Source organism: Leptidea sinapis, chromosome 2 (assembly GCF_905404315.1).
Source record: "Leptidea sinapis chromosome 2, ilLepSina1.1, whole genome shotgun sequence".
Lineage (NCBI taxonomy): Eukaryota > Metazoa > Arthropoda > Insecta > Lepidoptera > Pieridae > Leptidea > Leptidea sinapis.
Genome location: NC_066266.1, coordinates 7,787,404 through 7,811,998, shown reverse-complemented (window position 1 = coordinate 7,811,998; position 24,595 = coordinate 7,787,404). Strand labels below are relative to the sequence as shown.

Here is a 24,595-nt window from a genome sequence, read left to right as displayed (position 1 = left end):
CTTTAGATTTAACGACCCAGTGTTCCGATGCTAGACGAGGTATTAGCGTAGTGTCACGGACGAGTAAAAAAAGAAGGACTCCGTGTCACCTTACATAACAGTAAGGCACCACAAGAAGCCGGTAAACGTGTAAATACATAGCCCCATGCATACACTTACACTAATACAAGCCGATAGGCCGCCATTATGGGATTTGCCATCGTCTGTGACAGATCAGTTTGAGTCACAATAAAATATTTTAAAAATACCGTCGTGCGTTGTGAAAAAGTGTAAAAACAATACTATAAAATTATTTGTGGATATATGATAATTTAAGGGAGAAAAAAATTGTGTAACTGGTATACCCCGTAACCGCACACACACTAGCATAAAGGTGCTTCACTTGTTAATATCACGGCGTGGAGTCCTTCTTTTTTTACTAGTCCGTGAGTGTTGTCTGTGATTTAGACAACACTACGAGACTGCTCAATTTTGACCTCAAAATCTGATACATTTTACAAATAAATTTAACATATTTTAAGCGATTTTTCATTACTGCCGATGCTGGGGCGAATAATGCATGAAAACAACAATTTCCTATTGAAATGATTTTTTTTTTAAATATGTGTATACATTTGTTTAGGTGAAGCGAAGTCTGTCCGTCACCGGCTAGTATAATACATCATTGATTAAAAAATAATTTTGTAAGAGATGGACAAACGAGTATTAACATTCTCCTTCAACACCAGAGGAATCACAGGAGCGTTGCTGGCCTTTAAGAACTGTGTACGCGCTTTTAAAAAAATATACACATTGTTTTCTTGTGAATATACATGATATTAGTATAATTTCCGTACACCATATTATGCTGAATTAAGGATTTCAACAAAATTATACAAAAATGAACTGTTTTTTATCCAAATGTTGTGAGCCTCTTTAAGTGTAAATTCCGCTAAGATTTGACACGCCTCTACACGAGGCATCCTCAGGAGATGTTGACTCGAATTTTGGCAAGAGACACTTGAACATTTTAGGAAAATAACTCCTAAGAGCGCTTTTGCACTTCGACCGATCCGAATCCGATCCGTATCCGTGAAAACACGGTCCGAAATAGTCGTAAAATATTTCTATGGTAGTTTACGAACTAGATCCGGCTTGCGTCATCCGATTTCTTTCCGTCAACCGATAGACCTAGTTCTACGACTACAACGGACCATATTTTCACAGATACGGATCGGATTCGGATCGAACGTAGTACGAAAGCGCTCTAATTCAATAAATTAACTTTTTTTTTTAATAAAAAGGTATATAATGTTTAACAATAATGTTTTATAGTGCATCGCAACAGTAGTAATGAGGCCAAGGGCATTATGCAGCTAAGACCCCGACCTTGTCATTACTGCTAAAATTAACATTTACGTTCGAAAGTTCAATAAGCTGTAGGCGTAAAGGCAGTTTGGCATTTTGTCCAAGACTTCTAGAAATTGTCGCAATAGATAATAAATGTTCTAGTACTGTTATCTAAGTAAGATACAAATTAAATCTCATAAAACGAATGTGAAGAAATAAACTGATTAGTTAGTGAGAGGCTCCTTTGCACAGGATGCCGGCGAGATTATGGGTACCACAACGGCGCCTATTTCTGCCGTCAAGCTACTGCTTGTGTAAGCATTACTGTGTTTCGGTCTGAAGGGCGCCGTAGCTAGTGAAATTACTAGGCAAGTGAGACTTAACATCTTATGTGTCAAGGTGACGACCGCAATTGTAGTGCCGCTCGGAGTTTTTGGGTTTTTCAAAAATCCTGAGCGGCACTGCATTGTTATGGGCAGGGTGTATCAATTACCACCAGTTGCACGTCCTGCTCGTCTCGTCCCGTATTGACATAAAAAAAGTTACTACCCGGTTATATTATTATCTCCGGACCTGACGTTGATGACGTCACATCGTCGCTTTGTTACGGTGTGCAAAACAAACATCACTAGAATATTATTATTAATAAATAAACAACGATTTATTTTATCTGCATTATTGATTGATATAAAGGTGTTGTATTATGGTACTGCTTATTTTATTATAATGATAAAATATCAATGAAAGATTGAAAGGGTTAAGTACAAAAAGTATTAATTTTTGTTACAGAACTGAGACAGAAACTACAGAACTATTAATAACAAAAGTCAAAACGTAACAATGAAAACTTCAAAAACAAAGCAGAGATCTAGCACGAAAATATCACGACATGTAACTAACGGTAATGAAGCTGCAAACCGTACTTACGCCAACAGTACGACCGCGTGGGGTGAAAGGGCGGAAACGGCCCTCCCGTTCCCCTTTCACCCCCCGGCTTTACGTTCCAGCGAGATCCAGAGATAATGTGGCCGTGTAGTGGAATAGTATTAAGACTACATCTGCTTCCATTATAGACTTGATATCGACAAAGACTGACAAGGAAAATATAATAATACTGCAATGGATAAAAACGTATTTTTTACTTGCAACGTCAAGGCATGAACAATCGATTTAAATGTCAAAAACCTGGAATCCAAGAGTACTTGATTTTGGAGGCGGTGGTAAAACACGCTCAGGGCCAGGGATGACTGACAAACCTTTTTGTCGCCGATGCTTTCGCTCTGCACGTGTTTGTCCAGTGTCTTTCCTCGGCAGTACAGAGAATCTACGACCGGGAGGCACCGTCGACATGCGTTTGAATAAGACAGAACTTTCAACACGTTGCGCCTCATCCATAACTGCTAATATTTGTCTCTCCCTTTGTACTATTGCTTTTCTTTCATCAGCCAACACTGGTGCTGCAGCCATTTCACCACACTTGAGTAAGAAAGCTTGCACTTGTTCAGGGTCCTGTAGTTTTTTGGCGTACTCATATGCTTCTTCTACTTGAATCCGAACCTCATTCGAGTTATTTTGTTGCATGTCGCCACTCATTAGGACAAACAACCCATTTAACCACCACGGGACATTGCCGATTTCTTGAGCTTCACGCTGGCATCGTTTCGCATAAAATTTAGCCAATGCATAGTTCTTCTGCGTACACAATAGCCGTGCTAATTCATACATTAGCCAACATTTCATAGTAGAATTCTCGCACATTTCTAAAGTGGCTGCCACTTTTTCGGTTGCTTGCTTTATATCTATGAATTTGTAAGGATAGTTCGCCATGACCGAATCGAAAGACTTAGGACGTCCAACAGGTAGACCCATGAGGAAAGCGATACGACGACGATTACCTCGTTCACTGAGGGTATACGAAAGACGATGCTGTGCAAGGTAACCTTCTCCCACAGCTCTGTACAGACGATCAGTATATAGTTCTTTGTCTGGCAAAGTTCTGGGAACTTTCCCATCAAGAAACATTTGCATCTGTTCTGCCTGTGTCATAACATCCATAATACGATTCTGGCGTAAGCTCTTCTCAATCTGTCTGACTAGTCGTTCAGCAGTTCGCGTACCAATCTCTCGCTCTTTAATTAATACCGCCTCCTTATATTTATTCTGATATTTTGATTCAGCTTTCTCTGCCAATTTAATAGTATAGTATGGCCGTTGTGCTCGTAACATACCTTGGCGTTCACAAAGTGACCGTAATGCTTCATCTACAATAAGTTTTAATTCTTTACTTCCTCCAGAGTTTGCAGATTGCAACCTTGGATCACTAGTTAGATGTTGCAGGAAAAATTTATCATACGCCATAGGTCCCAGATACTTCATGGCAAGTACACGGGCTAAGGTCAAATCTTTTCTAGCTTCCATTTGCGTGAGTTTGCGCTTACGTTCTGGTTGAGGAATACGAGAGATGTGTTTTGGTTTAACAGGTTCGTCTCCGATTGGGAGAGCTGCTTCTACTTGCTTAATGATTGGTAAAAACTCTAGCATAACGTTACCACTATTAACTCCAATACAGTCTTGTATAGTTTCGACGCCCTGATTAATTCCTTCCATGAAGTAAGGTGGTTGCTGTCGAACACGCGCTCCTCTGAAATTCATTACAACTGATCTTTCAAAGTCTGACATGGTATACATAGCTCGTGCTTGCATGTTTCTAGCATTCATGTTGCCCGGCTCCAACTTCAAGGCGATCTCTGCGTCAGCGTAGGCCTGTACTGGTTTCACAGCATCAGCACAAACTTGACTTCTGCCTGTGAGCATACGGACGTCCTCAGGTGAACTATTGAAAGCCTCATCGTAAGATGCTTTTGCTTTCTCAAATTGTTCCAAACGACGCAGATATGCGCCACGTTCACGGTAAACCGTTAAAGCTCCGTATAGTTGTTTCTCCTCCATTATATTTTCAAATTCTGTCTTTATTCAGTTGTATTTATAAAATCTAAAAATTGTATACATAAGTAACGTCATGCGTTTATATTTAATTTGTTTGGGTTTCGTTTTTATAAATAAAAATAGTAACAAAATTTAATGTCACAGTTGTATTTTTTTCAGGTTTGGTTTGTCAACGGTGTCCAAGAGATATTTTTTCTTCTGTAGGTACTTCGCGTCAAGTGTAAAATGGCGCTTTGACCAAATACTATAATAAAATCTTAGAATGAGTTTGGAGTTTTAACTTAAGATTTAATATGTTTAGAGAAATACACTATTTAATTAATAATAATAATATTAGATAATATAATAATAATTTCGCAACACTATATTTAAGCCCATTTGCGAGCCCGGCTCTGCGCTGTAAAGCTTGAACTACAGAATAATAATTGTTTGATAGATTGATTCAACGTAGATCCTAAGCCGCTGGGACTGGACAAATTTTTATTCAAAGGTTCCCGAAATTACGTTAGTGAGTAATCCACAGAAAATAGCGGACGGATTTAGGTAGTGTAGGTACTTTATAACAAAGTGAGTGTGAAATAGGCTAACTTTCCGACTTAACTTCGTTTCAACCATACAAATAACAATTGCAATACAAATCTGACAGGCCTGACAGTCATACCGGAAGGAACTAGTATAGTAGTGTAGCTTTTAAACATACCATCGACTATCATATACTTCCATCTCTGGTCTGACGCACCCCAGTATCAGCTCGAACCATTTGAACGCGTTCAACGCAGAGCTGCTCGAATTGTTGGGGAGCCAGTGCTCTGTAAACGGATCGATCATCTGGCGTTGCGTAGACACGTCGCTTCATTGTGTGTCTTCTACCGCATTTATCACGGGGAGATTTCCGAAAAACTATTTGAACTATTTGAACCGAATTTTGGACACAAATTAGGATATCATCCCCGCCATCTAGATGTGGGGCGCTCCTGCACATTGCGGTTTTCAAGGAACTTTCTCCCACGTATTACAAAGCTGTAGAATGATCTTCCTTGAACAGTTGCCGGGTTGCGCCAACACCTTCCTCTTATGGCCAGCAACGCTCCTGTGAGTCCTCTGGTGTTGTAAGAGACTGAATGTAAGAAATGAGAATGAAACGCTCGTTTGTTCTCCTTTTCCATCAAAAATACAGTGAAGCATAGTCGGGCTTAACAATGGTTATATATCTTAATAGTAGGGATAGCATAGTAAGCTTAAGATATTTTCTTGCGCTGTTATTTTACCCAAAGCGAAATTTGGTTCATATTAAGCCGATGGTCTCAACAGTATCAGTAATCTCACTTGCTATGGCGATCTTAAAACAGAAAACGCAAATAGTTTTTGCCCACTTCTGGTAGGTGGTATAAAAGACACCGCTCTGCTAGGAATAGCAATACACTCTGCATCTAGAAATACAGGGCAATTGATCCTGGTATTTGGTCTTACTTACTACTTTATATCAGTAGGAGTGGAAACAGTAGCTAAAAGGATATGAATAAAGACAGGGCACGTTAAGATAGTTCACGGTCTTTTAATCAGTTACAAAAGTCATTAAAAAATTAATACGAGATGATTGGTGCGGCGGTTAGTCTTGCTGATACAAGAGGTGCAGAATAGGCTAACGGACTGTTGTATGCGGTGAGTCTGGCTACAGGAGCGGTGTATGGTGCATATGCGACGGGGGCGGTGTATGCTGCGGTGTATCTTGCAACCGGTGCTACTACAGGAGCCGCGGCAATTCGTGCTGGAACTACAGCTGGTTCTGCAACGACAGCGGGAGCTGCGGCGACTAAGGGTTCCTTGCGAACGACGGCATTGAATCCATTCACAGAATCAGCTGAGTAATCAACGATACGCTGGGTGCCGTCAGGTTCTACCAGCGAGTAAGACCCTTGGACAAAGTCGCCGTTGCGTTGCTCGTGTTGGCTCTTGTAGTCGCCGGTGAGGGAGTCTGCTACGTTGTATCCGAACTTGTATTGCGGGAGAGGGTCAAACTCTTCCAGCCTCGCGGCGACAGCGGGCGCAGCGACTACTGGAGCAGCCACTGCCACAGCTGGTGCTGCGGAAGCATGGGCCAGCGCCAAGGTGAAGGTGACAGCGATCAACTGAAAAGCAAGTCATATATAATGAAAATGGTCTTTGTTTGAGGCTCAATCACGCCTAAAACACTGATCGAATTGACATGAAACTACCACCGTTCGATGCGAAATTTATCCTAGATGGTTTATGGCTACTTTTTTTTTATTGTATTTGTAATATGTTGAAAAAAAAATTAATTTATTTCCTTTTAAAATTCACCCAGTGAAGTGGGCGGGAACGGCTAGTATAAGCATAAATCACCGAGAGTGCTCAGATGTGTTGTTCGGGACATAATGTCAAAATGCAAAATTCCACCCGAATCATGTTGCATTTTACGAGGAACGTCACCTCGCACAGCTATGTTGTGGAATCAGTAACTGGCTACAGTTTTCCCGAACTGATACGACTCAGGGACATTCAATACATAGTAGTAGTATTTATTAAGTTGTGTCAAAGCACTTTTCAACTACTTCACCACGGGTCAACAGTGACCCGTGGTTTTACGGATGTCCATCCGTGGTTGCCTCAACTCTCCCCATCACGTGAGTCTCTTCCCCGTTTGCCCATCAGATAAAGAAAATCTTCGCAAATTCCTCTGGCATAAACTTTGTTGTAAAAGAATTTTATTGATGGCATTCCTGACCTGCCTTTAGAATATACTACTTAACACATACACGTAACATATTAAGCTTTACAGTATATATAGATTCTAATTATCGAATTGTATAATAAAATATTTAATAATTTTATTCATATTATTAATAGTTACATAATAAAAATCTCACAATATAATTCTAGTTACAACGTTAATTATATGCATGTGTAGCACAAAAGTATAACAGATATCTTGTAAGTGAACGAGTTACATTGATGCGTCACAGCGTACTTGAAATAGTGACACGGTTAGCGGGCGAGACTAGGACACTTACGCAACAATATTGTGCGGAGAAATTACTAACAAGCTCATTGCGCTATTCAAGGACCCGTTCAATCACCTCCTTTGAATAATAAACTAACTACCTTCTGTGCACGGCTGTCATTATTGGATTTTAGAATTTACTTCAGAACAAAAAGTGGGAGGCTTCTTTGCAAAGGATGCCGGCTAGATTATGGGTACCACAACGGTGCCTATCTCTGCCGTGAAGCAGTAATGTGTAAACATTATTGTGTTTCGGTGTGAAGGGCGCCGCAGCTAGTGAAATTACTATAATAATTATACGCTTAAATTTTCCGAACAATTACCATTGTAATTTATATTTTTCTATCAGAAGGTACACTCTCGGAAGGTAGAGCTTTTGACGAACAGAAAGAGGCCAATTTTTCGAAAAACGCCGATAATTTGACTGGTGAATTTTTGAGTAAAAATAAGGGTTTCTTTTTCGATATTTGAGTCAAAATAAGATGAAAAAATTAATATTCCAATTATTATAACAAAAAATTACAGTGAATTTGGGATAAACTTATAAAATTCTATAAAAAGTAAATATAAACTAAGATTCCTATAAAATTATAAAATGTTTTATTAAAAAATGGCTCTTTCGTAAATCCTTCTACTCCACAGCTGAATATCTAAATGAGCCGACAGCCTGGGATTAGATTATGATTATTTTATAGCAATAACAAAGACAAGTACAATATTGTACACAAATAAAATTTGAAAAACAAAATTTTATGAACATGCGGGACTCGAACCCACGACCTCCGGCGTTCCGTGCCGGTGCTCTAACCAACTGAGCTAACCGTTCGAGTACCGCCTCGTTATAAAATTCTGTTTACTTTGTTCAACTCTCAGGTTGTGGCTTCATCTAAAGAATCTACTTTACAGTTGATAACCTGCTTAACCCCAATATTTGCATATTAGGAAATTGACTTGAGATGTCACTCTTGTAAATCTAAACAATATGTTATGTTTTTAAAGTGATAACCCTCACCTCTATGATTAATACACAAATAAAATTTGAAAAACAAAATTTTATGAACGATGCTGGACTCGAACCCACGACCTCCGGCGTTCCGTGCCAGTGCTCTAACCAATTTAGCCAATTGTTCGAGTAACGTATTGTTACAAAATCTTGTTTACTTTGTTCAACTCTCAGGTTGTGGCTTCATCTATAGGATCTACTTTACAGTTGATAACCTGCTCAACCCCAAACAAACTACAATATTGTTGATTTTATTAAATGAACGCAAAAATGAATGCCAGAAGAGTGTTTTGCACCGCTATCAGAGTGAATTTAACGACGCGCGCGCATCGTCACGCAAATTCGACACCCTAACGATAGCTGGTCAACTAGACCATTTGTATTATAATTAAGCTAGCGAGACTCTTGTAACTCAAGCCTCTTGTGTCTACTAAACCACATCCAATGGATGAGAACGAGACAATATTCATTCTTTAATTTCGATCCATATTCAAGTATATAAAAAAATCTCTCTAATTGTATAAAAAAAATTATAATATGTAATTAACACGTTATTTAACTAAATTGTGCGCTTTAACAATATTTTCATTAGTTTTTAACTATATTATTTTCATTTAATACCTTCTTTATTACAATATTGTCTTTTCTACAAATGTAAAATAGCACGAAGAATAAAAATTATTATGGATTTTTGTTTTATAACGCCAAACATGAATAATTTCTTGAGTGCGTTGACACACACATTTTTTTGTTTTTACTTTATTAGAATCACTAAATTTTTCGAAACAATATATTAAATCTAAACAATCGTATGTATTTATTTGTCAGACTTACCGTAAAAGCCATTGTAAGGATGGTTTGTTAGTGCCAAGTGTACTATGTTGGAGTCAGGATGGTCGAGGTATATATAGGGGCGATTGTTGAGCCATTAGGTCAAGTTCATACTTAGTATTGTATGGACGCATCAGTTCGGATGTGCATGTAATAAAAATGAGCTACAGTTTGCCAATGGCGGAAAATGCGTGGCTTGTGCCAACTTCGACGATATATCTCTATGTGCGTGTAGATTGTCAGTGTTGTGAAATATTATGTAATTTTTTTTTAATGAAAATAAGGGACGAGACGACCAGGACGTTCAGCTGAAGGTAATTGATACGCCCTGCCCATTACAATGTAGTGCAGCTCAGGATTATTAAAAAACCTTCCTTAAAGGCCGGCAACGCTCTTGTGATAACTCTGGTGTTGCAAGAGTGATCACTTAACACCAAGTGACCCGTACGCTCGTTTGTCCTCCTATTCCATAAAAAAAATCTGAGCGGCACTACAAATGCGCTCGTCGCCTTGTGACATAAGATGTCTCATTTGCCCAGTAATTTCACTAGCTACACATTACTGCCTCACGACAGAAATAGGCGCGAAAACTGGTAAATTAGGCCGCAGATATTGATAACATATTTGTGCTGCTAAAAAGGGGATACCGAATAGTCTATAAAAAGCGTTGAAGGGATTCACTGAGCGAAAAGTTTAGTGAAATTAATATTGACAGTACACTGCCAGTACATATACGAGAATCCCCTGTGGGCCCATAAACATAGAAGCCAATTTAATAAGAATAGTGATGTACATAATGTATCTACTCGAAACAAACCTACACTCGTAATTCCAAGTCCTTTAAAGTGGAATGTAATTATTACTACAAAGACGAATTAAAATTATCTATAAATATAAAATTGAATTCCTGAACTCGAGAACGGCTGGACCAATTTGTCTAATTTTGGTCTTGAATTATTTGTGTAAGTCCAGAGAAGGCTTAAAAGATAAATAAATATGAAAATACTCGGAATTATATAGAAACAACAATTTTGTTTTTCCTTTGATGCGTCCCTCCTTCAGAAATCAAATTGAAAGAATTGTTTAAAATTAATAATTAATCTTTCCAACTTTCTCAGGAGGTAATAAAATAAATTTAATTTTAGCTAACTATAGTTGGTAGATTAACTACAGTTGTTAACTATCTATCACAATATCTATAAGATTATTTTTATGTACACTGATAAACATAAATATTAAGTTTTGTCACAAAAAAAAAAAATCTGTACCTAACCATAATGTTTGACATTTGACAACCATATGTCGATACATATTCTATGTTGATCGATACCTTAGACAACGATTGCATCCTTCTATCTTTGTGTGTGACGAACTATGTACTATCGCTATGTGCGCGAGGACATTTCTTTACATAAGTAATTATCCTTTGTGATACTGACATTTCAAGTGATTTGCTCTTTTTACACGCTTTTTATTTGGGCGCGATGTTGACCAACTGATTGAACGTCCAGATTTCGTTCAAACTTCGTAGATTTATCGATGACCGATGATAATACATTAATTTGATCAAATTATTCCATTTTTCAATTTGCAAAATAAGATTTTTGTAAATTTATATAATTTTCATCTACCGTCTATGAGACAGGAATTTAAATGTTAATTTTAATTGTCAACCATTATCTGTAACAGATTTATCTAATATTAGGCATTTTTCGAAAACCAAACAGATTTTTAACTCAGCAATGCAAATATTACTTTTAAAAACTAAAAAAACACGCTTTTATGAATTAACCAAACTACACGCTTTTTAGTTTTTTTAACCACTTTTTATTTTGTTGATTATTTGTGATAGTGACACTTTAGACACGCTGTTAGGTGCGTGAGAACTTTTTATCACTTTGATTAATTACAAAAGACGACCTGACTTAGGTCGTCGCTGTCAATCAAACGTGAGAAGAACTACCTCACGTGCTTATCGCAATGATGACCAGAGAGAGACAGATCAAGAAAAAAGTCGTATTGCTATGTTAGAACTGCGACGCAGTTTGAGCACATCAAACAGCCATAATATTGTCAATCGAGATGACAAAACACCTACCGGTAAACACACGAGGAGGTTTAATTTACCCACCATTGACGAAGTGGCTGTTGTCATTGTGGGAGAAAAGGAGGACGGCGAAATTGCATGTATTTTGGGACCCACTGAAGGAAATGGCGTACATCATGGAAACTTATCAATAATTGTAGAACGTGTCAAAACTAAGAAAAAAGCAAATCGTAAGTAAGTCTAAAAAAGTGGGAGAAAAAAAGATATAACTAAAACTAAAATATAACCTAAAATTATTAATCGATATCTATTGTTCAATCAATAATTTGTATCTTATGTCTATGCCTAATCACTGTCTGGTAAAAGATAATATAATATATATGTGAGAAGTTGGCCAGTAGCTAATAATTGAGGATTCACAATTCATTATTTTTTCAAGTAGGTATCGAATCTTTTAAAGATACTTAACTACTGATTTTAGTATCAAAAAACGATAATAATCTTATTGAATATTATTTTGAATTACTACTAAATTACTGATTTGAGTAGGTAGATATAGATAATTTGATGGTGTCGGAACATCTATATAAAAAATGACTGTCATATCAAAAAATTGTAGATGTCAATAATTGAGCAAAACGTTCCGTTAGTGCAAGATGTCTTATTTTTTAATAAATTATAAGAATTTGTTTCTTATGACTCCCATATCTAAGCGCCTCAATATTTTTTGTATTAACATCGTATAAACTTAAGTTTATATTTAATATAAACTTGTAATTAAACGATGCTTCCTTAATTTTTAAATTATGTGGGTCCATTCTCGCCATCCTCCTTTACAATCTAAAGATTTTTTTTTCCAATATTTGTTTTGTATGGACATACTTTCTATGAGATAAATTTTTACCGACGGCTTAACAGTTCTGCTGTGAAACATTTTCATTAAAACAACAGGGTGCATATTTTATGAAATAATTCTTGATGTTATGATTAGCAAATTCATAAAAACATTATTTTATTTATTATATACATTAACAATAAACAAAATATTACATTTGAATTTTGAATCTGTAATTTTTATATGATTGTCCATTGAGTTTTCTCATTTTGGCGCCAATACAATGAACAAAATTTTGCGATCGATAGACCGAATCTCTACATACGCTTGGTATTAGTAAAATGTTTGTGTACCAGGCTATTAATAGGTACAATGAGACTTGCTCTGTTTGTGACAGAAAAAGATCTGGCCGTCCACGTAGTGTTCGACGAAAAAGGTGGTCAAACAGTAAGGGAAAGAATTCGAAAAAATCCTGTCCGAAAGCAAAAGATTTTATCTCGAGAGATGAATATAGCACTTCAAACCATGTCGCGTATTTTAAAAGATGACTTAGGACTTGCAGCCTATAAGAGACGTACTGGTTAATTCTTACCTGATAATTTAAAAAAGAATTTGGTGGTAAAATCGAAACAACTACTGAAGCGGTACGCAAAGGGAGGTCAAAGAAAAATTTTGTTTACGGATGAGAATTTTTTTACAATTGAGCAACATTTTAAAATACAAAATCACCGTATTTATGCTCAAAGCTCTAAGTTGGCTTCCCAATTATTCGACAGAGTGCAACGTGTGCACTATCCGGCACTTCAGTGATGGTTTGGTGGGCTATTTATTAGCTATGAAGCAGTGACTGAGCCATACTTTTGTGAAAAAGGTATCAATACATCGGCGCAAGTGTATCAAGATACCAATCTTCAGAAGTTAGTGAAGCCCCTTAACAACACCATGATCAATAACCAAGAATGGTACTTCCAGCAAGACTCGGCGCCGGGTTATAAAGCTCAGTCTACGCAGCCTTGGTTGGAAACGAACGTTTCGGACTTCATCAGAGCTGGTGACCTACTGTCATCTACTACCGATCTTATTCCGCTGGATTAAGATTTATGGTCAGTTCTAGAGAGTACGGCTTGCAATAAACGCCATGATAATTTGGAGTCCCTAAAACAATCCGTACAATTGGGAGTGAAGAATTTTCCCATGCACAGAGTGTTAACAAAGCCAAGCTAAGGTATAACTCAGCCTAAACATACAAAACAATTTGTATTTCAGTGTAGTATTATAAATTGAATAGATAATAATGGAGAGGGTGATGTAAAAAGATAGACAGGACTTGTTTTAACTATTTCTATTTTATTTTGTAATTTACAACTAAAATAAATTAATACTTGACGTCATATCCCACTTTGACTAGAGCATTAGTCTAATGATGGATATAGGGAGTGGAGTAGGATACTGGGGCCGCGTGCTGGATGTAGTTGGCTCCGTGGACGACTGGGGCAGAGTGGACCACTGGGGCAGCGGCGTATGTGAGTGGGGCAATCTTAGCGACTGGGGCAACAGTTTTAACACCTAAGGGTTCTCTGTGGACGACGGCGTTGAAACCGTTGTGCGGGTCAGCGGTGTAGTCCACGGTGCGTTTGGTGCCGTCGGGGTCCACCACGGAGTAGGACCCTTGGACCACGTCGCCGTCGCGGCTCTCGTGCTGGCTCTTGGAGTCGCCAGTGAGGCCGTCCTGCACGTCGTAGGCGAAGCTGTACTGAGGGTGAGCGTTATACTCCTCCACGGCGGCGACCTTGGCGACGGGAGCGGCGTAGGCGACGGGCGCAGAGTGGACGAGGTGGGCTGCGGGGGCGGCGGCGTATGCCAACGGTGCCACGTGGGAGTAGGCCACTGGAGCGATCACTCCGGCGTGGGCAGCGGCGACTGCGCAGATCAGGACTAACAACTGAAAAAAGTTATATTTATTATGGTATATATTCAGCATAATACCGTTGAATCTTTTGAATTCATTTAGTGTTATAATAGAATCTTTTATTGGAAATTTACGAATTACGTGAAATCTTTTTAAGCTTTTAAATAAACTAAACCTGACACTAACCTTAAAAGCCATTTTGGATATACGAATGTGACTTCACTATGAGAGAACTTGTATTTGAATGTATTTAATCGATGTCACTCCTGGCTTTTTATATTGAGATCAAGTGCCTGGGGCGAGAGATAACATTATGTGCTCGTAAGATGATTGATACTGTGTTGATAAAAGTTGCTCTTAAGCTCCGCACTGCCTTGCAAGATTGCTGGTAATATTTTCTTGAAACTAGTATTTTACTTAGATCCTTTCAATGTCTTGACAGCTGTGAAAACGTTGACTAAAATTGAGAACGACTGTTAACCTCTATTTTGAGTAATGCACGCACACTAACACAAACTGACTTACAAATCGCAAGTGTAAGACGTAGCTTGTCACGCACACTAAAGTAATATACCTGGCCTGTTTTTGTCGGTTGTGTAGCAGCAAGAGCTCTATCTAGACGTATAAATTATCTAATGTCTATTAATAATATAAAATCAGAAACTGGCTGACTGCTTAATCAACACACAGCTGAAATCGTGTAGGTGTTTCTAAGGATTTTTGAAAAATCAAACCCCTTAGGAGGTGAAAAGGGGTTGCAAAGTTTGTTTTAAACAATATGATTTATTGGAAGAAATTTCTTGACCTGAAATTTCTTGAAGTTCATTTTTTAAATTTTCCTCTAAATTTCGCTAGATGATGTTGTATACTTTCATCTCATATTTTCTGAATCAAGCAAGCAGTTATGTAACTAAATTATGCGGTGTAATAATATTTTCATGTTATATTTAATAATATTAATGTAGATGTGGCGTTCAGGTAGATGCTCTTGGACGCCATGGGTTATCCTGCCTAAAATCGGCTGGCCGTATCAGTCGTCACGCCAGCATTCATGAAGTCGTCCGCAGGGCATTTGCCGCTCTTAATATACCAGCTGTTTTAGAGCCAAATGGTATTACCCGCCGCGATGGCAAGCGTCCTGATGGAATGACGCTGGTGGCTTGGGCACGGGGAAGGGCGCTGGTGTGGAACGCTACTTGCGTCGACACTCTGGCTCCTTCTCATGTCCAAGTTACGTCAGTTGGTGCTGGGGCTGCTGCTTCGACTGCCGAAGACGGCAAGCGTCGCAAATATGTTGGTCTCAGTGAGTCAAAGATGTATCTTTGTGCCGTTTGGTGTCGAGACACTTGGCCCGTGGGGCCCAGAGGCGCGGAGAATGTTCAAAATACTATCTTCGCGCCTCAATAAGGCTACTGGAAACCCAAGCGCTGGCAGCTATTTCGGTCAACGGATCAGCCTTGCTATCCAACGCGGTAATGCTGCCAGTATTCTTGGTACGCTTCCACGTAATGATAGTTTTAATTTTATGTAGTCGTAGTATTGTAAATATAGTTATAAGATTTGTTTTAATAATATAATAATCGTATTATATTAGGCGCTAGAGTATCGTTAGAAAAATTAAAAAGGATTCAGTGTTGTCTGCAAATATATCTGTTTTATCTGTTTCGTCGCATTTTATATGAATATCAAAACTGTTTTGTTCCTAGTATGCCTACATTTAATTACAGTATATATGTGCCATTTTGTAGGAAGTGACATGATCCTATTGCTGTAGAAGTGGCAATAGCAGTCCTTTATTGATACTGATATGACCTGACACTGCCTTAATGAAGAAAATAAGGACATCTGAATGTGTAAGGTACAGATATAGGGCCAGTTGAATCCAGTCGGGGCCTGAGGTAAAAAGTGAGAACAACTCCCCCCGCTGTCTGCACGCCTTGCCTCGCACGCCTGCAGTGTAGTGTTGTGCACTCCTCATTATCGCTATCGAATTAATATTGTAAATCTGATTCTGTTTTATTTTTTATTTTAATATTTCTGATTCGAGTCCATCAGGTTCCGTTTCAAACCGGGAGAAACGGGTTTTTTATTTATGGCCAAGCACGAGAAATGGCGCATCGCCATTTTAAGAAAACCGAAAGATAGAACAAAAATTTGAGATTTAATTATTAGGTTAAAATGATGAAAAAATAATTTATAATTTTTTTCATTCTAACTGTTTAAATATATCGACACACTCATGATTATCGTCTTCAATTATAATTAGGTCACATTAATATCGCAATCCTGAACTCTGCATTTAACTCACGCGTTATCTGTAAGAGCTATTCGGTGAATGCATCACAATATTAAATGTTACAATTTTTTTCGCGGATTTCGTTGCATCGGAGGTGACTAGTAAGATGAATTACAACTGTAGACGTAACATATGCTGGCGAATAGAGGACCCAAAAGCCCAATAATGCATGACTAATTTTGATTTGTCAAGCTGCATTAAGGTGCCAATGTTTTTGAGTTTTCTTTAGTATTTATTCTGCCAATATTTGTCTTTAAACAATTCGACACGTGTTTCACCTCTACACGAGTCATCCTCAGGAGATGTTGACTCGCCAAACTCTGGCACGAGACTGAGCCTGAGTTTCAAATATTGGCGGAATTAAAACTAAAAAAAGCTCAAACATTAGGATAATAATTATGAATAGCCGCAAAGTAAGGCCTATTTAAAATTATTTTAATTTTGCATTAAGGTGGCTTAATATTTCAAATACTAAAGAACTAATTCCAACCGTAGCTGACTGTACGACGTTGACAGATGTTCTTCTCGTTCGCACGCTTTTTGAAGTGAAAACTTCTTTAGTGGCGGTGAGCACTTTTCTTGGGATGGGTATAAAATCTTAAACTCGCGTCACGACACGTGACCTGATCGTAAATTCGTAAAACAGTGATTCAAATTATGGATGAAAGTTGTTTTTCAGAAAGATAAACTTTTTAATGTAAAATAAAAATATATAGTTCTCTCTCTTTCTCTCAGAAAAATAGACTTTCATAGCAATAGATTCAACGACTCTCTCACCATCTTCATTACCTGCATTTTCATCGTAAATCTTTAAAACTGATTCAAAAGGCTTATGGTAGCTGAAGTAAGAAACAAAATAAAAAAATAAATTTAATCAAAATTATAAGTAACACAGAAATACAAGTATTACATTCGCCTTAGGGAGAGTTCGCGAATGACAAAGGCTAAAAACCAAAACATTAAACTTTAAAAACACGGCTGAGATTCGATCCCTCGACCTCGCGGTTGTTCGGCTTCGCAATCACAATAGTAATAATTATAAAGTCGTTTATTTCCGAGCAAGCCCATATTAGAAAATACAATTACAAATAAAATACAAATATATGTAAAATTTATACTTAAGATATAAGATAAAAACAAAAGTATATAATCTTATATCTGAATCTCGGAAACCGCGCCAGCGATTTTCATAAAATTTAGTATACAGGAGATTTCAGGGGGATAAATCGATCTAGCTACATTTCAATTTTAAAAAAATGTAGTTTTATCTGTGTTTTAATGAGAAACAGCTACAATAACATTGGAATGCAGAGATACATTTCGCCACTATTTACAAGACTATAATAGCTCAGATTGGGTGATCCGGAAAACAGTAGAACCCGGTTCGATTCCGGTGAAGTAAAAAGAAAGACATGACTTTTTTTATCTATTTTATTTTATTTTGTAATTTACAACTAAAATAAATTAATACTTGACGCCATATCCCACTTTGACTAGAGCATTGGTCTAATGATGGATGTAGGGAGTGGAGTAGGATACTGGGGCCGCGTGCTGGATGTAGTTGGCTCCGTGTACGATTGGGGCAGAGTGGACCACTGGGGCAGCGGCGTATGTGAGCGGGGCAATCTTAGCGACTGGGGCAACAGCTTTAACACCTAGAGCTTCTCTGTGGACGACGGCGTTGAAACCGTTGTGCGGGTCCGCGGTGTAGTCCACGGTGCGCTTGGTGCCGTCGGGGTCCACCACGGAGTAGGACCCTTGGACCACGTCGCCGTCGCGGCTCTCGTGCTGGCTCTTGGAGTCGCCGGTGAGGCCGTCCTGTACGTCGTAGGCGAAGCTGTACTGAGGGTGAGCGTCGTACTCCTCGACGGCCTTGGCGACGGGAGTGGCGTACGCGACGGGCGCAGAGTGGACAAGGTGAGCTGCAGGGGCGGCGGCGTATGCCAACGGTGCCACGTGGGAGTAGGTCACTGGAGCGATCACTCCGGCGTGGGCAGCAGCGGCTGCGCAGATCAGTACTAACAACTGAAAAAAGAAACATTTCTTATTATATACATATCATTTCTGATGAAATTATTTAGAAATGATGTGCATTCGTAGTAAGTTAGTTGAGCATAATTATTTAAGTTTAAGAATTGATGTATTATAAATAATATAATTAACTCACTGTTCACTTTCTAATAATATCAAAATAATACTCATTAAATTTGTAACCTGTAATTTGTATATTTAATCCCAAAAGTTAAAATTAATAAAATTATAATACTCTTAGAATCCATTTATTTATTATAATTGAATCTTTTATTGGCAATTTACGAATTACCTGAAAACCTTTTAAGCTTTTATATAAAGTAAACCTGAACACATACACTAACCTTAAAAGCCATTGTGGATAAACGAATGTGACTTCGCTATGAGCAGACTTGTCTTTGAATGTACTTAATCGATGTGACTCCTGGCTTTTATATTGATCTCGAGTGCCTGGGGCGAGAGATAACATTATATGCTCGTAAGATGATTGATACAATGTTGATAAAAGTTGCTCTTAAGCTCCGCAATGTCTTGTAAGATTGCTGGTAACATTTTCTTAAAATCAGTATATATCTTAGATCATTTCAATATCTAGATAGACTATGACTGCTGTCGACACGTCGAAAAAATTGAGGTTAGCTGTTTACCTCTATTTTGATTAATGCACGCACACTAATGTAATATACCTGGCCTGTTTTCATCGGTTGTCTATCTAGACATATAAATTATCTAAGGTCTATTTATATAAAAGCAGAAACTGGCTGACTGATCGATCAACACACGGCTGAAACCGCTGGTTTTAGCACCATTAAATTTTGTACAGATATTCCTTAAGTGATGTAGGTGTGTTCGTGGAAAGGATTTTTCAAAATTCAAACTCTAAGGGGGTTCAAAGGGTTTGCAATATTTATTTAGTACAACGTGTTTTATTGAAATAAATTTTTGAACTTTCCTCAAAATTTTGCAAGATGGCGTTGTATATTTTCGTCTCATATTTTCTGAATCGAGCAAGCAATTATATTTTCACCTAAACGAAAACGAAAAGGGCGCTATTGCTACGTGAAATTGCAGCAAAACCGCTTTTTGTTGCGAGTTTGCGAGCGTGAGGCAAACGAACCCCACGTGACCATACATCCGGGAATTACTCCGCGTTAAAAATTAAACAATGCGATCCGGTGCGTTCCGAAACTCATTTTAGCTTAGCATATTATCTCATTGTCACAAAAATTTATGTTACTTATCGAAATTTGAATTTATAATTTTTTAAACTTTTGATTTTTTTACGAGGATTTGATATTTATAATAAATATTGTTAAATATAATCTTAATTGTTTCTCTTACTTTTACTAGACGAGTTGTATGTTTCACTTTACCTCAGTAGTCTATATTAGAACTCGCTGCGCTCGTGATTCAATTCTAGACTACTTCGCCAATTCGTGATTTAAAGTCGGAACTCGTAGCAAACTTTGCTCACTTGTTGAACAAATAACTATTAACTAAATCATGTGGCGTAATAATATTTTCATCGGTTCTATTTATTAATATTATATTCGTATAATGTTAGACGATAGATTATAATAATTATGGATGGGGACTAAAGTTTCTCAAAACTTCTTCTAAAAAAGTATTGAGTTTTCATATACATTTAATTACAGTATATATTATGTGCCATTTTGTAGGTAGTGACATGATCTCATTGCTGTAGAAGTGGCAATAGCAGTCCTTTCTCGATGTCAACCTGAAACTGCCTTAATAATTCTGAAGAGATAGAAACAGGTGGGCATCTGAATATGTAAGGTACAGATACAGCGGAAGCTGAATGTAGGCGGTGCCTGAGGTAAGGAGCAGGTGCAACTCCCCCCGCTATCCGCACGCCTCGCCTCCCTCGCCTGCAGTGTAGTGCTGTGCCCTCCTCATTATCGTTATTGCATTAATACTGTAGTTCTGATTCTGTTTTATTTTTTATTTTAATAATGACTGATTCGAGTCCATCAGATTTCATTTCATACCGGGAGAAACGGGGTTTTATTCATTATCAGCACGAGAAATGGCGACAAATGTTTTAGAAATGTTTGTTGAAAAAAGCTGGAAGGCAGAACAAAAATTTGAGATTTAATAAATTAAAATGATGAAAAATTTATTCATTGAAGTGAAACTTCATTATTGACGTATGAGAGAAATTTTTTAGCAAATCGTCACGGTTACGCGCCATTTTGTTTTTTTTAATCCAAGATGGCGGCCGCCCAAAATTATGATTTCAACATTATGGATATCGTATCCGTGGTACTCGAGGGTGCAGAGAACGAATTTAGGATGATTTTTGAAATCCAATATGGCCGCCACGCAAAATTTATGATTTCAACAATACTGATATCGAATCCGAGGTTCTCGAGGGTGCAGAGAACGAATTTCGCATCATTTTTTTAATGCAAGATGATCGCCGCGCAAAATTATGTTTTCAACAATATGTGTATCGTTTCCAAGGTTCTCGAGGGTTCGGATGAGGAGTAAAACTTGGTAAAAATAATACTACAAGAAATACTAGATCTAGAAACTAGGATCATATCATATCATCAGTAAGTTTATTGTATTTTATTAATTTCAATGTAAAAAACCACGAAGCATATGTAACAAAATTTTAAAGATGCTGTTAAGTGTCAAGATGCCTCGCACACTTGCATCTAATAGTTGTCGTAATAAAAAACCTGTTCTTAGGTAGTTCAGTTCTTAGGTAGTCTGGTATCTAGTTGGAGCGCAGTGGAGACCAATCCTTAATCTAAGTTTAAAGCATTGTTTTAAATTTATCGACACACTCATGATTATCGTCATCAATAATAATTAGGCCACAGCACTATCGCATGTCTGAACTCTGCATTCAACTCGCACGTTATCTGTATGGTCTATTCGGCGAATGTGTCACCACCTTCCAGGCAAACGCAATATTAATTTATACTGAGTGGCTAAATATGTGTGTTACCTAGAAGTTATCGTGATCATAGACGACCTCTATTGACTAAATCCGGGAGATTTTTCTCAATTTCTTACTCTAATTATCGTCAGTTGTTGGTAGTGAAAATCATAATCGATGGTTCTGTTCTATGGTAAAAGCTCTAAGTGAACTCAAATGTTACTCTTACTTGTCAGTAAAGGCCTAATACAGTGTCCTGTATTAGGCCCTTAAATGTTACAATTTTTTTCGCGGATTGCGTTGCATCGGAGGTTACTAGTAAAATGAAATATAACGATTGACGTAAAATATGCTAGCGAATTGACGACCCGAAACCCGAGGTTTATGGTTGCTGAAGTAAGAAACAAAATAAAAACATAAATTTAAATAAAATAATAAGTAACAAAAAAACACAAGTATAACATTCGCTTTAGGAAGAGACTTCGCTAATGACAAAGCTTAAAAACCAAATAATTAAACTGTAAAAACACTTTAAAATCTATTGCACCATTTGACAATTTTACTACGCTGGTTAAAGCTATTGTTAATGCTAAATAGCGACCTATCAAAAGTTTCAAATAAACAATCGATATTGACTTGATATTTCACTTTTAACTTTAACCAAGTCAAGGAAAACGATAGCGCAACACATTCCGCAGTGTATGTTAAAGTCAACGTTACTGTTATCTTTAAATTTGACTTATACCTTAACTATAATAGCTAAGTTGCAACCCAGCCCAGAAACAAGATAATTTGTGTTTCAGTGTAACATTATAAATAGAATAAATAATAATGGAGAGGGTGAAGTAAATAGAAAGACAGCACTTTTTTTAACTATTTTTATTTTATTTTGTAATTTACAACTAAAATAAATTAATACTTGACGTCATATCCCACTTTGACTAGAGCATTGGTCTAATGATGGATGTAGGGAGTGGAGTAGGCTACTGGGGCCGCGTGCTGGATGTAGTTGGCTCCGTGAACGATTGGGGCAGAGTGGACCACTGGGGCAGCGGCGTATGTGAGCGGGGCAATCTTAGCGACTGGGGCAACAGCTTTAACACCTAAGGCTTCTCTGTGGACGACGGCGTTGAAACCGTTGTGCGGGTCCGCGGTGTAGTCCACGGTGCGCTTGGTGCCGTCGGGGTCCACCACGGAGTAGGACCCTTGGACCACGTCGCCGTCGCGGCTCTCGTGCTGGCTCTTGGAGTCGCCGGTGAGGCCGTCCTGTACGTCGTAGGCGAAGCTGTACTGAGGGTGAGCGTCGTACTCTTCGACGGCCTTGGCGACGGGAGCGGCGTAGGCGACGGGTGCAGAGTGGACGAGGTGGGCTGCGGGGGCGGCGGCGTATGCCAACGGCGCCGCGTGGGAGTAGGTCACTGGAGCGATCACTCCGGCGTGGGCAGCGGCGACTGCGCAGATCAGGACTAACAACTGAAAAAAAAATTCAATAAATATATAACTACATCAAAATAATTGAAGAATCCTATTGACTAATATTATTGTTGGAAAGTTCTTGATTATGTTCTAAAGACTAAATAAAACTGTATGTCTTTATCTGATCGAACTTTGCTTAAGGGTATAAATTCAAAAGAGATTCAAACAACATTAAGTGGGATTAAAGAAGCTGCTTAACCGTCTAAAAAGCAATCTACGGTAGCAACCTATATCACGTTTTCAATTTGTAGCTTACATCAATAAATTAAACTTATTTTTAACTTCAAATATTGCGTTGTCTAGCAGTAAAACTGGTAAAACAGTTATAAGCGTCGTCCAAAGTTCTACTCACATATTTTTTATCTTAAGCTTTAAATAAATCAAGACCAGATGAATATAAATACTGAAAAATCAACAGAATTTTTGTAGGTGTGGTTTTAAGAAGACGATCGAAAGGAAAATGATCATAATGGAGGCGTGCGGCTTATTACATTGAAAATATAATAAAAGACAATTTGTAAAACAACTAGCTGACCCAGCAAACGTTGTATTGCCATGCAAATTAATAAAAAAAATGAAAAACAGAAATTTGGGCTATAAAAATAGATGTTGGCTGATTCTCAGACCTACCCCACACGCACCCAAAATTACACACAAATCACATCAGAGGAGTTTGGTAACAAACACCGCGATACGAGAATTTTATATATAACACTAGCTGACCCAGCAAACGTTATTTTGCCAATTATAGTAATAAAAAAATATTCAATAATTAAAATTTATGGTGTAAAAAAGATAGATGACGACCGATTCTGAGACGTACCAAATATATCGTATATAAAATGTATCCTACTACAATAATTATTATATTTGATTTCCACCTTGCAACCCCATTGCGGATCTGTGGATGGAACAGATAATATAGAAATTGCGATACAAAATAGGTGTTCATCAAAGACGGCTGAAAATTTGAACTTGTACATCTATTTTTAATACTGAATCAAATAAAATAAAAATAAAAATATGTGTCAAATAATAATAAATTTATTAGGGTTATCCCTTCCCTTATCATTTAGGGATATGAAAAATAGATGTTGGCCAATTCTCAGATCTACCCGATGTGTTCACACATTTTCATACATATCGGTTCAACTGTTTCGGAGGAGTTTAGATATATTTAGGTTAATCTTGTAGGTATATACGTTATGTAGGTATTTCGTTAGTTTGAGTTAACACTGAAGAGATACGATCTTGATAAAGTTAACAAACTTATAAAAGCTTTACAAAAAGAGCTTACCTTAAAAGCCATTTTGGATATATGAATGTGACTTCGCTATGAGGAGACCTCAATATGAATGTGCTGCAACGATAAAAATCCTGACTTTTATATTAAACTCGACTGCCTGAGGCACATGTTAATACTACGCGATCGTAGATATCAACCGGATAGTTTAAAAAGTCACTCTTTAGCACACGCTTTCAAACAATACACGACTTATTAATTTGTTCGAGTTGCATAAGAGTACACGATGGATTGATATGTAAAGATCACTTGCGTCTCAATGGTAGCAGCTTTCTTTGAAATCCTTGACTCCAAATCTCAATGTAGGTGTCTTTATGAATCCCTTATTGTGTTAGAGATATTACGAGCTCCTTGCTGTGTAGGTTGATCAATATACATTTAATGATCTAACATACTGTATACCATCAAAAATATGTATAATATTATTATTACATTACATTAAATTTAACGACATGGGTACCTTAAAAAAAGAGGCGCGTCCACCTTCCTTAAAGGCCGGCAACGCTCCTGTCATTCCTCTGGTGTTGCATGAGAATGTGGGCGGCGGTGATTACTTAACACCAGGTGATCCGGACACTCGTTTGTCCTCCTCTTCCCTTTTTCGCTTCTCTTCCATTTTCACTTTAAACGTTAATTTGTACCGATAAATGATCACTGCT

At 37.8% G+C, this 24,595-nt stretch overlaps 5 protein-coding genes across 6 annotated transcripts in view; all 5 read right to left on the bottom strand.

The window, feature by feature from the left end:
- LOC126976118 (guanine deaminase) overlaps positions 1-24,595 on the bottom strand; it is a 338,523-nt gene that overhangs the window by 60,337 nt on the left and 253,591 nt on the right. The window lies entirely within an intron of this gene.
- LOC126975862 (outer dynein arm-docking complex subunit 4-like) lies at positions 2,450-4,507 on the bottom strand. The gene has a single exon (XM_050823940.1). It carries the CDS (start codon positions 4,276-4,278, stop codon positions 2,500-2,502), a length of 1,779 nt encoding a protein of 592 aa, XP_050679897.1. The 5' UTR covers positions 4,279-4,507; the 3' UTR covers positions 2,450-2,499.
- Positions 5,811-9,169, bottom strand: LOC126976608 (larval cuticle protein A2B-like). Its single transcript, XM_050825034.1, has 2 exons — positions 9,135-9,169; positions 5,811-6,404 (listed from the first exon to the last, which is right to left on the bottom strand). Exons 1-2 carry the CDS (start codon positions 9,144-9,146, stop codon positions 5,859-5,861), a joined length of 558 nt encoding a protein of 185 aa, XP_050680991.1. The 5' UTR covers positions 9,147-9,169; the 3' UTR covers positions 5,811-5,858.
- LOC126976610 (larval cuticle protein A2B-like) lies at positions 13,341-14,159 on the bottom strand. The gene is made up of 2 exons (XM_050825050.1): positions 14,109-14,159; positions 13,341-13,955 (listed from the first exon to the last, which is right to left on the bottom strand). The coding sequence occupies exons 1-2, from the start codon at positions 14,118-14,120 to the stop codon at positions 13,431-13,433; spliced, it is 537 nt and encodes a 178-aa protein (XP_050681007.1). The 5' UTR covers positions 14,121-14,159; the 3' UTR covers positions 13,341-13,430.
- LOC126976612 (larval cuticle protein A2B-like) lies at positions 17,565-23,984 on the bottom strand. Of its 2 annotated transcripts, XM_050825090.1 has the most exons (3): positions 23,931-23,984; positions 22,261-22,630; positions 17,565-17,873 (listed from the first exon to the last, which is right to left on the bottom strand). In XM_050825090.1, the coding sequence occupies exons 1-3, from the start codon at positions 23,940-23,942 to the stop codon at positions 17,725-17,727; spliced, it is 531 nt and encodes a 176-aa protein (XP_050681047.1). In that variant the 5' UTR covers positions 23,943-23,984; the 3' UTR covers positions 17,565-17,724. The 2 variants fall into 2 exon arrangements, with proteins under 2 accessions (XP_050681047.1, XP_050681039.1); XM_050825082.1 differs by lacking the exon at positions 17,565-17,873 and having other exon boundaries at positions 22,022-22,630.